Genomic DNA, 17438 nt, shown 5'->3' with positions numbered 1-17438 from the left:
TATCCAAAGGTTGTCATGCCATTATTCTCCAAGGTGTATGGCCAGCTGTGCCTATATCTTTCTATCAATTTTTCAACTAGTTGAAGTAATATGACTTGTCATTAACATTTTCTTTAATCTTGTTAGGCAACTGCTTGAGAAATTTGATACCGTGTTTTGTCTTAAAATCTTCCAAAAGAGCTATGAGTATTTGAGACAAAAGTCGACGTGACAGCACCTCTGGAACATTATAGTTTAAACCACATATTAAGTGCTAATGCATAATTTTACTGTGAATTTCACAATTGTTCAACTAACTTCTGTCATTTTCACTTTCTTACTTATATTTAAGTGATCATGTATAAAACACAGAATTTATTATTTTTGCATGTTTTAGTGATTTCACATAGTTTTTAATAAGACAGTCAGTATGGTGGAGTACTAAATATAGGGTCTCTGAAGACAGACAGAGGTCTAATCTGGCTCTATCCTTGGCTGGCAGTGTAGCCCTGGCCTATTGGTTAGTCTTCTGAGCTTCAGGGTTTTTCCATTGGAAACAGTAGGTACCCAATAAATGTTAATCATATGTTTATTCCCCTTAGAATACTGTACTAAGAAGTCTCTACAATAGATCACTTGGCAAATCTAATCTTCCTAAGGAAAGATTCAAACAAGTTGAGTTTGTTGCACCTATTAATAGTTGGCAACATGCATGGCATATGGGAAATTCTCAATAGACGTGAGTTGAGTTAGTTAATTAATTAATTAGTATATGATGAGTGTCTTAAGCTACACTGACTCTGGGTTTTTAAAATTCCATCATCACCTAGCCATGTGGTTTAATTAATATGTAGAGAACTGCCCCTCCTCTGTGACTACATCCAGTCCCAAATTACTTATTCACACGGAGAGGCCAAGGAGCACTACTCACCATTACTGCCCGCCCACCATCACCCTATTATTATGACTTCCTTCTATTCGCTGATCAAATCCTGATGCTCCCACTACTAATCACCACCATGTTCCATACATTGTCAACACTTCCTAATCATTACAAATTTGATAGTTATGATACAGGAGTCTATGGACATGTTAATGAGCATTTCTTAAGTGCCAATAAGATGGGGCATACTTTATTGGGTATGAGTATTTTGGATGAACTGCTTGTTCATGTACTCACCCATTATTTAACTGTTCAATTGTTCACTCTTTTCCTATGAATTTGTTACATTTATTTACATATTTTAATCTGACCCTTTTTGGATAGGTCAACAGTGATTAAAGAAGAATCACTGTGTAGCTCAAAGGAAGGACAGGCTAGTTATAATACCTTCACTTAAAAAACCAAGGGACTGGCTCTTTGCTTTGTAAAACTCTCTTGCTTTGGACAGGCATCTTGTTCTTTGATTAAGTGCTACCAGCCTCAGCTCTCCTGGAAGCTCATGATTCCCCACATTTACAGTCACCATAGCATACATCAATACACACTGAACATTTTGGAATTTACTAACATTCAAAAAGGCCAATATCTGGGAATGGAAAACTGACTGAAAAATCTTTTTTATTATTATTAAATATTTTATTTATTTATTTGAGAGAGCAGACACAGAGAGGGCATGAGTGGCCAATGTTGGGGGAAGGGGCAGAGGGAGAGGGAGTAGCAGGCTCCTCAAGAGCAGGAAGCCTGAGGTGACGCACTCTCAGGACACTGGGATCATGACCTGAGCTGAAGGCAGAAGGCAAACCCTTAAGAGACAGAACCACCCAGGTGCCCCCGACTGAAAAATCTTAAACAACAAGTCATTATTTTGGGTGATTACAGTGGTATTTCTATTTCATGTTTAAGTGAAGTCACATAACTTGCTGGTCACTATCCTGAGAGCAATACCTGTAAATATCACAAAAGAATGTAATAAATTACATTATCAGGCTTGGTTGATTTTCCAAGGTAAAATATGTGTGGTCAAGGCTCACTTATTTGTGTGTTATAAAATCTGGAAAAGGGATCATTTGTACATAGGCTTAAAGTTTTTTGTTGTAAAAAAACGTTTACTTTAGTTTTTATTTTTTAAAAGAGAAAATAAAAGACTTTTATTCTTGATGTTTTACCTGGTATTTTGTACTCAGTATTTATACAGTGTAAGAAGAGTTTATTAAACCAGAGATAAATAAAGGAAATGAAGACACTGAGTACAAAATGCATATCTGAGCCTAGTTTACCTGACAGAAACCCTTTTTAAAATAGATCCACTTTGGGATGCCTGGGTGGCTCTGTTAGTTAAGTGTTTGCTTTTGGCTCAGGTCATGATCTCAGGGTCCTGGCAGGGAGCGCTGCATCAAGCTTCTTGCTCAGTGAGGAGCCTGTTTCTCCTTCTCCATCTGCCTGCTGCTCCCCTGTTGTGTTCTCTCTCTCTCTCTCTCAAATAAATAAATAAAATCTTAAAAAAAAAAAACAAAACTAGATCCATTTTATATTCTTTAATCCCTTACACATGTATAATAGTATATGATGTTCAAAGCACTTCTGCACAATTAAATTCAACTGATCTTTTATATCTTTCCTCCAGTTGTTAATTAAACCAAGACTCAGAGATGTTTAAGTACTAATACATGACAGACATAAACTTAATAATAACAGAACAATAATAATGGCCAACTTTATTAAGTGGATACCTCATTTCAGGCAATCTGATCAGGGCTTTCTATTTAATGTGTTATTTAGTCCTTATACTTAGCTGGAGAATTTATTATTATTATTCCTACTTCCATTTTATAGACATTCAACTAGTAAATGTCAGAGTGATTTTAACCCAGGTAGTCTGATTCCAGAGCCCTCACATCCTTTTAATCATGATGCTATACAGCCTACTTCCCAGTGAATATTTATTAATTTTTCTCTTTTCTTCTTTTACCTCACCAATTTTCTTCCTATTTTTACCATTAATGCTGAGGGAAAAAAACCACAATGCTACAAAAATCTATAATCATCTCAATAAATGCAGAAAAGGCATTTGACAAAGTACAACATCCATTCATGATTAAAAATATTAAAAAAACCCAAAACTCTCAACAAAGTAGATTTAGAAGGAACATTCCTCAACATAATAAAGGTCATATATGAAAAACTCACATCTAACATACTCAATTGTGAAAAAACAGAGCTTTTTCTCTAAGATTAGGAACAAGACAAAGATGTCCAGTTATCACTTTTATTCATCATAGTTTTGGAAGTCCTAGCCATAGCAATCAGACAAGAAAAAGAAATTGGTAAGAAATTGGTAAGAAATAAGTAAAACTTAAACTATTTTGCAGAGGGTCTGATACTATATGTAGAAAACCCTGAAGATTCAACCAAAAATCTACTAGAACTAATAAACGAATTCAGTAAAGTCACAAGATACAAATTTAATATACAGAAATCTGTTGCAGATCGAAAATGCACTAATAATTAAGTACCAGAAAGAGAAACTAAAAAACAATCCCATTTATAATTGCACCACAAATAATAGCTAGGAATAAATTTAACCAAGGAAGTGAAAGACTTGTACTCTGAAAACTATAAAGCATGGATTAAAAGAAGAAACAAAAAAAAACAAAACACCTAACTCCACAGATAGGGTCAGGATTAGGGATTCATGCTTTCGTCTCTTAGCAGTATCAATTGTAACGGGAGACAGAGTAGACAAACTCTTCCAACAACTTACAAGATCCAAAGCAGCTGCCAGGATGGATGCATCAGGAATTGTCCCTGGCTCACAGCAGTTTAACAGAAACTGAAAGCGCTTCATGCCTTGTCGTATCGCTCCAAGATTCACCACGTTTTTGCTTTTTCCACCCTCTTGATTGGAAGACAGATGGTCATCAAAACTGTGGCAACCTGTAGGATTTTTCCATGGTGGAAGAATGAAAAAAACAGAGTATAACAGATCACAGATTGAAAAAGAGCTTCAAAGTTATAACATGTTTTCTGCAGTGTTGGCCTGAAAACGTTCTCCCTGACTCCACATCCTTCTTTTCCATCCTAATGCCTGACAAGACTTTTGGGAATCTGGTGACAAATGGCATAAGCAAATGCAGAATTTTACATAAATACTTAAATATAGGATCTGATCATTTTACTTATGGTCTCCTCTTTAATACTGACAAGAGCTCTCAGTATATTTAAAATGATCCTTCCTATAAATGCTATTTTTATCAAAGATGAAATTATTGTACAATTTCGTATCTGTTACATAAATTGATATCAAGGTCAATAACTTGGTGTCTCAGTTACAATACAAAGAATCACTGACTATGGGAGTTGTAAAGAATCTCAGTATTTGGTTATTTAATTCCAGGATTTCCAAACCTAGCTATGTATCAGAATTACCTAGGAAGTTCCTGAATTTCATCCAGACTTTCAGAATCAGAATTTTTAGAAGTGGAGTATAGGATTTTGTGCTTTGTAAGCCTCCCAGAAGATAATGATGCAGCCAGTCTGACCCAACACTGGGGTCAGAGATTGGGGAACCACTGATCCCTCCCCACACTTACTTTTCCATAGTTTAGCTGCCCATGAATAAGAATCACTTTGGAGCTTATTAAACACAGAATATCAAGTCTCATCCCTAGAGACTTTGATTCCATGTCTGTTTTCACAAACAGTCCTTGTGATTTATTGATGTAGAATGTCTAAGAAACATACATTAAGAAGAAATGATACAGAATATGATTTTCATCATTTTTATCCCTAGGTACATTTCATTTTCTTTCTTTTTTATTAACATACAATGAAATTGTGTTACAGGGGTATACGTCTGTGATTCATCAGTATTACACAATTCACAGCACTCACCATAGCACACACCCTCCCCAATGTCCATCACCCATCCCTCCTACCTCCCTCCCCTCCAACAACCCTCAGTCTGTTTCCTGAGATTAAGTGTCTCTTATAGTTTATCTCCCTCTCTGGTTTCATCTTGTTTCATTTTTCCCTCTCTTTCCCTATGATCCTCTGTCTTGTTTCTGAAATTCCTCATATCAGTGAAATCATATAATAATTGTCTTTCTCTGATTGACTTATTTCGTTTAGCATAATACCCTCTAGTTCCATCCATGTCATTGCAAATGGCAAGATTTTGGGGTTTTGATGGTTGTATAGTATTCCATTGTTTATATTTATTACATCTTCTTTATCCATTCATCTGTTGATGGACATCTAGGCTCTTTCCATAGTTTGGCTATTGTGAACCTTGCTGCTATAAACATTCAGGTGCATGTGCCCCTTTGGATCACTACATTTGTATCTTTGGAGTAAATACCCAGTAGTGCAATTGCTGGGTCATAGGGTAGCTCTATTTTCAACTTTTTGAGGAACCTCCATACTGTTTTCCAGAGTGACTGCACCAGCTTGTATTCCCACCAACAATGTAGGAGGGTTCCCTAGGTAGATTTTTAAAACTTAAACAACTCCTGAATTTTCTATAGCTTCTAATATATATTTAAAATGTTTTTTCTTATTTGAGGGTATTGTGTTGAGTATAGTTTTTATTTTTTTTTTAAGATTTTATTTATTTGACAGAGATCACAAGCAGGCAGAGAGGCAGGCAGAGAGAGGAAGGGAAGCAGGCTCCCTGCTGAGCAGAGAGCCTGATGTGGGGCTCAATCCCACGACCCTGGGATCATGACCTGAGCCCAAGGCAGAGGCTTTAACCCACCGAGCTACCCAGGCACCTCTGAATATCGTTTTTAAAGCCATACCCAAGCTCCTCCTCATGATTCTGAAATGTACCTCTGACACCTAAGAATATACCCCTAGGATGAGAATCACTGACTTAGAGCTTGCTTTAATTTCTGCTCAAACCATTCATTTGTGGTTGCCAACTCTTGGTTCTTACTGAGGAGTCACAAATCTGATTTCCAGAAATGACTTTCCCATCTTTTCCATTATGAATACCCTGATCCCTTCCACCCAATACCCTACTTTCCTACCTGCTGCCTCAGCACAAAGGCACATGTATATATATGTCTGGGATTTGTTTTAAAAAAACATTTGAAAAGCATAAACGGTAGATGAAACAATTATGGAAATTTTGATCATTATTGCAAATGGGTGATGGATATTTGGGATCCATTAGACCATTCTTTTTACTTTTTGTCTGTTTGAAAATTTTCCCAAGTACAAAAAGAATGCCTCATAATATAATTAAAATATCACTGGGGAACCTGGGTGGCTCTGTTGGTTAAGTGTCTGACTTCAGGTCAGGTTATGATCCTGGAGTCCAAGGATCAAGCTCCATGTTGGGTTCCACACTCAGAGGGAAGTCTGTTATTCCTTCTCCCTCAGACCCTCCCCCTGCACCTTCTCTCTCTCACTCACTCATTCTCTCTCAAATAAATAAATAAAATCTTAAAATATTTTTAAAATTTTCTGTATTTCATTTCTTATGGGTATATTTCCTTTTCAGATGCAAATATTCCATATTTAAAATTCCATATTCAACACCCTCAGTATTTTTTTTTTCCAATTAGTGTGGCACATTTTGTATTAACTGCAAAAGGAAGTAGTACATAATGAATCTGCTGCTGGAAAAAATCTGAAAGTATCTCAAATGACACAAAGTGCGTGTAGCTAAAAACTACAGATTAGAAACAAACACTTCCTAGACAGACTTGTTTCTAGACAGCTGCCTTTCAAAATGCTACTCTGTTATTCACTGGGCAATATCAAAAGTACCAGAACCAGTAATTTCCCATGATTTCTCCTACCTATATGTCACTTTATGAATCATTTACATATAGCACTTTAAGTTACACATATCAGAGGAAATCTCTTCTGTTAAAAGAAATTATTAACCTTAGCAGTCCCTGAAACTTTGAATTTAAGATAGACCCCAAATATTTTTCTTTTTAATGAATCCAGTTGTTTTGTTATTTGTTATATTAATTAAGATTTACAATACATTAGGTGATAACAGCCTCAAATCTATGATAGAACTAATATGTATGACAAGGTGTATGATCAATAAACATTCTTTTTTGAAATATTTTATTTATTTATTTGACAGAGAGAGAGACACAGTGAGAGAGGCAACACAAGCAAGGGGAGTGGGAGAGGGAGAGGGAGAAGCAGGCTTTCTGCTGAGCTGGGAGCCCAATGCGAGACTTGATCCCACCACCCTGGGATCATGACCTGAGCCCAAGGCAGACGCTTAACAGTCTGAGCCACACAGGCACCCCTAAATTTATTCTTTTTTTTTTTTAAAGACTTTATTTATTTTTTTCACAGACAGAGATCACAAGTAGACAGAGAGGCAGGCAGAGAGAGAAGGGGGAGCAGGCTCCCTGCAGAGCAGAGAGCCCGATGCAGGATTTGATCCTAGGACCCTGGTATCATGATCTGAGCTGAAGGCAGAGGTTTTAACCCACTGAACCACCCAGGCACCCCTAAACTTATTCTTTTTTAAAAGGTTTTATTTATTTGCAAAAGAACAGAGAAAGCATGTTTGGAGGGGGAGGAGGCAGAGGGAGAAACAGGCTTCCCACTGAGCAGGGAACCTATGTGGGGCTTGATTCCAGGACCCTGAGATCATGACCTAAGCTGAAGGCAGAGGCTTAACTGATAGAGCCATCCAGGTGCCTCAACAAAGTTATTCTTAGTCAACCAATTTATTAAGGATAGCTGCCATCATTTTATTGAAGGAGACATTAAAATAAGCTTTTCATCTTTTTTCTTAGTTATTTATTTGACAAGATAATGAATTCTAAAAGAAGCCTATTTAATATTACCAGAAGTGCCATTTGATCAAAAGAACTTCAGAAACAAAATGGCTAAGGAATCTAAGTAAAATAATGAAAGGAGAAGTGATCAAAACAATCTTTGTCAGGAAGAACCTATATTTTTTGCTTCACAGAATAATGGATATTGATTACAGGTATGAAGATCAGTAGAATCCTATGACTGCAGGCATAAGAATCATGCTTGTAACTAAAAGCTATTTATAATGGAAAATTTCCCTTGTATCTATATAACATTAATGGATAACCATGTATTCGCTTCCACTTTTGAGCACTTAGTATGTGTTAAGTATTATATGAAATGTTTTTTCATGTGTCTATTAGCCATTTGTATGTCTTCTTTGGAGAAGTGTCTGTTCATGTCTTCTGCCCATTTTTTGATGTGATTATCTGTGTGTGTTGAGTTTGAGGAGTTCTTTATAGATCTTGGATATCAGCCCTTTGCCTGTAGTGTCATTTGCAAATATCTTCTCCCATTCCGTGGGTTGCCTCTTTGTTTTGTTGACTGTTTCCTTTGCTCTTGATCTTGATGAAATCCCAAAAGTTTATTTTCGCTTTGGTTTCCTTTGCCTTTGGAGACATATCTTGAAAGAAGTTGCTATGGCCGATGTCAAAGAGGTTACTGCCTATGCTCTCCTCTAGGATTTTTATAGATTCTTGCCTCACGTTGAGATCTTTTATCCGTTTCGAGTTTATCTTTGTGTATGGTGTAAGAGAATGGTTGAATTTCATTCTTCTATACATAGATGTCCAATTTTCCTGCACCATTTATTGAAAAGACTGTCTTTTTTCCACAGTATATTTTTTCCTGCTTTGTTGAAGATTAGTTGACCATAGAGATGAGGGTCCATATCTGGGCTCTCTACTCTGTTCCACTGGTCTATGTGTCTGTTTTTGTGCCAGTACCATGCTGTCTTGGTGATTACAGCTTTGTAGTAAAGCTTGAAATCGGGCAACGTGATATTTTATAATTGGTTTTTTGTAACAGCCTTATAAATCTTTAAAGATGATTTTTTTAAAACGTGAATGGGAGAAAACAGAGCGTAAGAACACAGAGAGAGAGATACAGAAAGAGAGGACAGGTTAATTAGCCCAGTTTAAGTTCATGCAATAGAAAGTTATGAAGTCAGGATTACAATCCAGACCTGATGACCACAGCCTGCCTTCTTAACAGTATGGCACATGGCATCCCCAGAATACCCAATTGCTTATGTTGAAGGTCAGAGTTTTGTAAACTGCTGAAAGTAGAGGTTAGGTCAGAAAAACTTACTGTAAGAAATAAATCGACATTGTATATTTTACAACCTGATTATAAAATTGTTCCCAGTTGGCATTCCAATTCACAGTTTACAATATGTACTACTAAGAGAAATGTTGAAAAGTAATTTGACTGTAAAGTGTACCTCCTATCCATCTTTTATTTAACTTACTAGAATATAAGAATGCCTCTTGGTTTCCTTGGACTTAAGGATTGATTTTTTAGTCTCAGTATATTCTATTTACTATTTTTAAATTAAATTTACTGAGGCACATTTATAAATTTATATAGAATACAGTTTTTAGAATCTGTCAAATTTTAAATGTATATTTCAAAATATAGTATTTCTTTAAGCACCATTTCCCATGGAATTTATGGCAGAATTGAGCACATAGAAAATATTCAGTAAATTTTAATGATCAATTAAAAAATTCGGTTTAATAAAATATCTTCCCTCAAGGATAACATGATTTCTAAAATGAAATATTCTTAGTAAATATAAAAACATGGAAGAAAAAGATAGCTGATTACGAATGAAATTTCAGTTTTGTTAAATGTTCAGCAGAAGTATTTTTCATTTTTGAAAACTTTAGATTTTAAAGAAATTATTATTTTTTTTAAGATTTTATTTATTTATTTGACAGAGAGAGAGACACAGTGAGCGAGGGAACACAAGCAGGGGGAATGGGAGAGGGAGAAGCAGGCTTCCCACCAAACTGGGAGCCCAATGTGGGGCTTGATCCCAGGACCCTTGGATCATTACTGGAGCTGAAGGCAGCTGTTTAATGACTGAGCCACTCAGGTGCCCCAAGATTTTAAAGAAATTCTATTGGCTATTGTATTCGATCTTAACTCAGTGAAGTTTGAATACTATATTTAAATTGAAGGTAAGAATGTTTGATGTTTGTTTTCTTTAACAACTTTAAAGAAACAGAGATAATATATGATTAAATTGAAATAAATGAGAAAGAAAGGACAATATATCTATAATGGATACACAGAAATCATTTACACATATGGATTGGAGAGAGACAGACAGACAGGGAGAGGAAAAAAGAGAAAGGGAGAGGGAAAGACAAAACAAAGGCAAAAGCAGGCCCAGGGATAGATTTGTTCATTTGGCCAAGGGCAATAGTTGTAAAATACAATATACTAAGATAATGGTTTTTTCCTTTATTTATTTATTTTTTTAAGAATAGCTGAGGATACCTAACTAGTGCAAGAGATTCCAAAGGAAATTTTTTAATAAACCAGAGAACATGGGCAAAGAATGATGGTGATATGCAAGCTATCTTCTCTTGCCAGTCAAAAAGCACATGAAATAGGTATTAATCTTAGATTTTATAATTTTGTCTTCTAGATACACAGAAAGAGACTGTATTATTTCAGGTTTTGCTGACACAAACTGATCCCAGAGTTGGACTCTATGAATGTTCCATATCAAATCTTTCCTATTTGTGAAAATAAAATACAAAGAGGATCTTAAAATAAAATACAAAGAGGATCAAATCTGGTATCTGCAGGAATCATGGTAAAAAAAATCTGGAATAAAAAGGTTTATGGGAATGCTAATGATAACATGTTTAGAACTAGATTAAAAATACTGGCCTACTCCTTGAAGAAGGGGATGTAAAGAAATCAAAAGGAAAGTAAACAAGTCATTTATGCTTTCATCTTTTCCATCAATGAGAAAAAACCCACAAACAAGCAAGTACAGAAAAGCTTCTTTAAGGAGGCACCAAATGTGAGACCCCCTACCCTGAGTTAATTCTCAGTTCCATGAAATTACACTCCAGTGCACAGAAAGAACTTAAAGAAGTAATCAGACTACTAGCCAAATGACATTCAGCTAATACAGCATATACCTGCAGAATACTCTTTAATTCCATACTTCATTCTCAAAAAACAAAACAAAACAAAACAGAACAAGACCCCACAAAAATCCATTTATAATACTGATGGTTCTGAATGCTAGGTATATCTTCTCTGAAATATCATGAGGAATAAAAAGACTCCATAAAGACTGAAAATGACAAAGGTCTTCGTTGTTAGGAAAATTCTTGAAGCCACAGACTAATAAGTTTGATGTATGCCCTAACCAAATTCTGTAAGAGATTAGACCAATCTCTTTTTTAAGAAACCAGAGTAATCATAGGAATCACCGTGGTTTCACAAAGAATACACTATTGAACTAAGCTGCATATTTCCTTTAGAGTGATAAGGACATGAGTTTTTTTGGTAAAATCTGATTTTTTTTTAAAGATTTTATTTATTTAACAGAGAGAGAGGTCACAAGTAGGCAGAAAGGTAGGCAGAGAGAGAGAGAACAGAAAAGCAGGCTCCCTGCTGAGCAGAGAGCCGAATGCGGGGCTCAATCCCAAGACCCTGAGATTATAACCTGAGCCAAAGGCAGAGGCTTAACCTACTGAGCCATGCAGGTGTCCCAAATCTGATGTTTTTATGAAATGAGAAAGCATTTGCTAATTGCTAGTAAATTAAGTATGTTTGGCTGAAAAATCATACCCACAAATTGTTAATTAATAAAAGTCAACTAGAAGTGTCATAGGAATTGTATCTTTGTATTTGTCCTGGTCATTAATAATATCAATAGTTTGGATGAAAACCAGGGAAGTGAATCCTTATAGCACAATTGCAAAGAAGAAAAGATTCCAAATTCAATTTGTTGTGGGTTCTGACTCTTAATTTTTTCCTGGGCATGTGAATTAACCACCTCCCAAGTTAATGAAACAATAAATTTATTTTGAGATGAAGAATTAATAATGGCTATACAAAAATATAGCATTATATTCATTTATGTGGAGGTGAGTAGCAAAAGTTAATCCAAATTCAATACAAGCCAACTATAGGATGTAAAACTTGATAATGCAACTTAAATTGTGATCATACACTTGCTAGATCCCTGGAGCTTAATTGTTACACTGTTTATCACACTGATAAAAGTCACATATGATGCATGCATTCCATCCGAATCTCCACATTTTGTAAAGTATATCATCTAATTAGAATGCACTGTAAAATGGAATCAGGATGGTGATAGTTCTGGAAACTCTTCCATGCAAGGAGAAAAAATAGGAGTCAATGATGTTCAACCAGCAGAAGTGAGATGAAAAAAGAGAATGTGAAATAGATAAAAGGCTAAACTAGCTGTGTGTGTGTGTGTGTGTGTGTGTGTGTGTGGCCACAGATATCATAACTGGGACTAGTGAATTAAAATTATAGATGAATATATTTTCAAGATATAAGGGAAGACCTAACAATTAAAACTCTTAGTTCTGGAACTGGTTACTTTGTGAAGTAATAGACTCCTCTTTGGTGGAAGTATTCAGAGGGTGACTGGCCACCTCTCAGGAATATAATGTGCAGAATTCTTAAGTAGATAGATAAAGGGAAATCTTAAGGTTCTTTAAAGCTCTTAGATTTTAATAAAGGACAGAGAGCTGAAGAAGAAGCTCTCGTACTCTTCTTTGTAAACCTAATGTTCACTATGGAATGAGGAACACAATAGGGCTCCATAAATGTCTGTTGAACCAAATTGATAAAAATGAAGAAGCTATATATATAGTAGTACAACACACACACAAGAAAGAAATGAATAAGAAATCAATGGAAATAGAAAATGGACCATTTTATCTGATCAAATATTTGTTCTGTATGATGAAAATTGGATGTAATTCTTAGACAGTACGATATTTACCAAGACGTTTGAAGAAATTCTCCTCTTCATCTCTTCCATTTTCCATTCCACTCCCTGGGCCACCTTCAGAAAGCTTCACTGCACTGGTAAATTTGACCTGAGGGTAAAAAGGCAATTCTTTGTTTTTATACTAAACCTTGCTTTTGAAAAATAAGTTATTTAGAATATGAAGATTACTTTAGTTCTTCTGACTTCCACATCTGGTTAGTCAGTCAGTATGGTTTATTCCTATGTACCAAAGAAAACAAGACTTATAACTAATTTGAAAGAGAGTCTAGTCATAGATTGAAAGTAAATACTATGTACCAAAGAAAACAAGACTTATAACTAATTTGAAAGAGAGTCTAGTCATAGATTGAAAGTAAATAATCAGGCAACCTGAAAATAATTCAGCAGCTAAATGAGATGTTCTTAGAGATGTTTAATTTCAATAAAATACAAACTCAAATTCATGAACAGCAAGCCATATTTATCCTTTACAAATAGCATCACAGTTGAGAATGAGACCAAACCGAAAGATAGGCAAATAGAAAGTTTCAAATCTTTATGGAAAAAAAAACAGTATAAATTAATTCATAAAGTACCCTATAATTAAAGTGAAATAATGTGCTTTGGGTTTTTCCCTAAGTATTTAAATGTGCCCTTGATCTTGCCCTTAGGCCAAGTGTACTTAAAATTTTCAGCATGCAAGGAAGCTATGTGAGTAAGCCTCGCATACCTTAATATTTGGCCAATATTTTAGCAAAAGGATGTGAAGGAGGAATTATATTTTCTAAATGTCTTATGAGGCTGATATATTCTTTATATAATTTCAAAATATTACCATTAAAATAGATAGAAGAAAACTGGTTTTAGTGAGATTCAAAGCAGAAAGATTATAAACAAATGATTTAGATATAAAAAAAATGTAACTCTTGCCATAAGCTGGAAATTATAGTGACCAAGACCTGTATCATGCGCAGGGAATGCTCTTGTAGGAAATGGATTTCACTGAGAATCATTACCTTTTCCAAATAGTATGCTGTTACAATACTTAATAGTATTATGAAGAAGCACTTAATGGGAGAAATCCTGAATTTCTTTATCCTTTTCAATAGGGAGAACTGTTTAAGTACTCACAAAAAGTAATGGAAAGAGGATGAAGTGCATGCGTATGTGTGTGTGTATGTGTGTGTTTTAATACATAAAGAGAATCATTAGAAAATTCTGCATCCTTGGGTAGGAGCTTGAAATGTCAGGAATTTCACATGTATGTTAAAAGTTAAAAATAGTTGAAAAATACCAATTTGGATGCCTTTCATTTCTTTTTCTTGTCTGATTGTTGTGGCTAGGATTTCCAGTAGTATGTTAAATAAAAGTGGTGAGAGTGGATACTCATTTGTAACAACATGGATGGTTCTAGAAGGTACAAGACTACATGAAATGAGACAGTCAGAGAAAGACAAATATCAAATGATTTCACTCTTGTGGAATTTAAAAACAAAACAAAACAAATAACAAAAAAAAAGGGGAACAAATAACAGACTCTTAACTATAGATAACAAAATGGCAGTTAGTAGAGGTGGTTCCCAACGGGAAGTGGGAAGGGTGAAACAGGTAATGGGTTTTTTGTTTTTTGTTTTTTTTTTTTTAAAGATTTTATTTATTTATTTGAGAGAGAGACAGTGAGAGAGAACATGAGCGAGGAGAAGGTCAGAGAGAGAAGCAGAATCCCTGTGGAGCTGGGAGCCCCATGCGGGACTCGATCCCGGGACTCCGGGATCATGACCTGAGCCGAAGGCAGTCGTCCAACCAACTGAGCCACTCAGGTGTCCCAGGTAATGGGGTTTAAGAGTACACTTTTCATGATGAGCACTGGGTACTGTACCAAATTGTTGAATGACTATATTGTATACCTGAAACCAATATAACACTGTTAATTGTTAATTATACTGGAATTAAAAATAATAATAAAAATAAAGCTAAAACATTAAAATAGATGGGAATTAATACCTATGTACATATCTAGATCTGCATTATAATTTTATGTAAATTTTTTGTTACTCTTTTCTTCCTTTCCATAATAGCCTACTACTTAGATATCTTAGTTTTCATTGTTCATTTAAGTTTCTAAACTTTGCTCAATTTGAAGAAAGTTTCTTCAACTCTTTCTTATTTGGCCCTTCCATGTGTTCAACATTTCTTGGTCCTGACATTTTTCTACCAGCAAATCCAACATTATCTTTTATAAGTGATATCCTGTTTACCTTGGAACTTTGCCTGATGAAAGAGAGGCGGTCCACAGAGCTGATGTCCAGAAGGTCCTCCACACCATCTGCTAGGCCTGAGAGGGAGGACCGCTTCAGCCAGTTTCCTATTTAATAATTTTTGAAAATTTAGATCAGTATAGCATTTTTCTCCCAAATGAATTAAACAGAAATGTCAGCATGTGCTCAAAAAGCAATGAAAATTACATGGCTTGCTGTACACTGAAGTGAAAACAAATGGTTTTCAAAATGTATATGCTTTGAATATTGGATTATAAAATGATAAGACTGAGTAAGACCAGAACAAAATGAATTTGGGCCTCTTTGGTGAATAAAACCACAATCCATCCAGTTCTCCTTGACACTTTTCACATCTTCTGATAAGTCCTATTGATTTTACTTCCTAAGCATTTATCGAATCTGTCTACTCTGCTGTACATGGCCAATCACCCAGTCCAAGTTTCCATTACTTATGCCTGGACTACTAAACAGCTTTCTAATTGGTCTCCCTCAACCAATATGCTCCCTCCAGTATGTTGCCCATGTAAGTGATCTTTTAGAAAAAGCTAACCTGCTTGCATTATTCCCTTGCTCAATATCCCAGCTGGGCTATGTAGGGCTGTAAGACAAAGGCCAACCTTACCTGCAAGGTCCACATGCTTTAGTCCCCATTGCTCTGTCATAATCCTGCAGACGCTCTTCTCCTTGTCTCGTTTCTACTTTCCTCACTTCCTACCCCCTCACTACTTCTACTCCCTCACTATTCCTAATACTTTTACAGATTTTATTGCTACCATTTAGTACACTTTCCTTCTTCATTCCCCTAAGTACCCTGAAGATCTTAGTATCACTTCCTCCAGGAAGCCTTCTCTGATCTCTGCCTCCTCCTCCCCATTTAGGTCAGACCTTACTGCATACATTCACAGCACAATATATATTTCCTTCATAAAATTTATAGCTTCCAACCACACTTAGTTGTAGGATTATCTGTTTTACTGACCATCACCCCCAATAGATTTTAAGTTCAGCAAAGTTGGGCACTGTGTCATTTTGCTTATCGCTTAATTCCTGATGCCTAACATCATAGTGTTTGGACACAATAAGTGCACATAGTTGGGGTTTGAGAAATACCTGCTGAAAAAAGATGAATGAATGAATGAGCCAGCTTATGCCTTGTGACTTGAAGGCTTTCCTTTTCTCTACCCTATCATGCGTTGCTTTGATTATGAGTTGATTTGAGGACATGGCAGGGAATAAGAGAATCCATAAATAAATACAGACATACTTTTACCTATGGGGAGTTTAAGTTTCTTCCGGAGGGAAATTCTGCGGGACCGTGAGCGGGTGCGACGGTCCGAGGTGGTCCCTGAATGGGCAGTGGTGCATTCCGAAGTATCCTGTTCAGACTGGCTGCTGGTGTCACTTGCCGCACTCTGGGATTTGAACATCTTGCGCCAGAAATCCTTCCGCCCTAGGTTGCCCCCTTGCATTTGTTCATCGCTGAAAGCAAGCAAAGGGTGAGTTAAATGTCTGACAACACATGGGAAATTCTCTTAAATTTCTTTCAACTTCCTGCCAGTGATATTTATGCAATTCATGCAGGATGATCTTTGATGGGCTGGGATTTAGGATGAGTCAGAGGGGAGTGGAAGGAGTGAGACCAAGGTTGACTCTGAGGTCTTCCTGGAGACAGTCATGTCTCAGCTGGCAAATAGAGGTAATCATTTTTTCCCCAGCTTTAATAAAAAGACCAAATATTATCACAGGTATTCATCTGTGGGTGTGAGTCATAATAGTAAGAAGCACTTATGATGTCTAAATATTTCATTTTTTTTTTTTTAAGTTCCCAGAGGCTTGTTCAGTACTGTATGTCACTTTCCAACCCCACCCCAGCATAGTATAATTCTCGGCACTAAATAAGCTCACAAAAGATATTTGAATAAATGACTAAGTGAAATGTAACCACACTCAGGGGCTGCATCATTCTACAACTGTTTACTAAATTATTTTCATTGTGCCTAATGATTTAGCTTTCTCAGGGCAAAGACGCTTAAGTAAGGTTTAAAATCAAAAATTTAATCCAACTCAATATGCCAAATGAGGACACATCCAAAGGGATTTTTGACCAAGACATTTCACAAGAGGGAAAAGACAAGTGACCAATAATATGCTGAGGTTAATCTCACTAGGAATTGGGGGACAGGGAAGTTCCATTGAAATGGGATCCCTATTTTCACTCATTAAATTGGTAAAGATTAAGGGAGGGGGAAGAGAAAGCAATTGGTGACTGTCATCCTACTAGTGATGAGATAGATTCAACCTCTCTGGAAGGTAATTTAGTAATATGGTATCCAAAACCATTATCTACAGCTATGATAGGGAAATCCAATTCCTAGGAAGTCATCCCAAGAAAATGATGGAAAAACATACTAACATGTAGATAAATACAAGATGATCAAATGCC

The 17438-nt window shown here is 35.9% G+C and overlaps 1 protein-coding gene across 13 annotated transcripts in view; it reads right to left on the bottom strand.

Annotated features, from left to right (window-relative positions):
• UNC80 (unc-80 homolog, NALCN channel complex subunit) overlaps window positions 1–17438 on the bottom strand; it is a 228312-nt gene that overhangs the window by 139295 nt on the left and 71579 nt on the right. For 10 of the 13 annotated variants that reach the window (XM_032354642.1, XM_032354650.1, XM_032354649.1 and 7 more), the window contains exons 19-22: window positions 16260–16474; window positions 14975–15081; window positions 12729–12825; window positions 3684–3856 (exon numbers count right to left, since the gene is read on the bottom strand). In XM_032354642.1, coding sequence (XP_032210533.1) covers window positions 3684–3856; window positions 12729–12825; window positions 14975–15081; window positions 16260–16474 — 592 coding nt within the window. The remainder of the gene's footprint in view (window positions 1–3683; window positions 3857–12728; window positions 12826–14974; window positions 15082–16259; window positions 16475–17438) is intronic. The other 3 variants (XM_032354645.1, XM_032354651.1, XM_032354652.1) reach the window with 1 other exon arrangement.

The sequence above is a fragment of the Mustela erminea genome, chromosome 8 (genome assembly GCF_009829155.1).
Source record: "Mustela erminea isolate mMusErm1 chromosome 8, mMusErm1.Pri, whole genome shotgun sequence".
In the NCBI taxonomy this organism is placed as follows: domain Eukaryota; kingdom Metazoa; phylum Chordata; class Mammalia; order Carnivora; family Mustelidae; genus Mustela; species Mustela erminea.
Note: the sequence above shows the minus strand (reverse complement) of the source record. Positions and strands in the feature narration are given on the sequence as shown.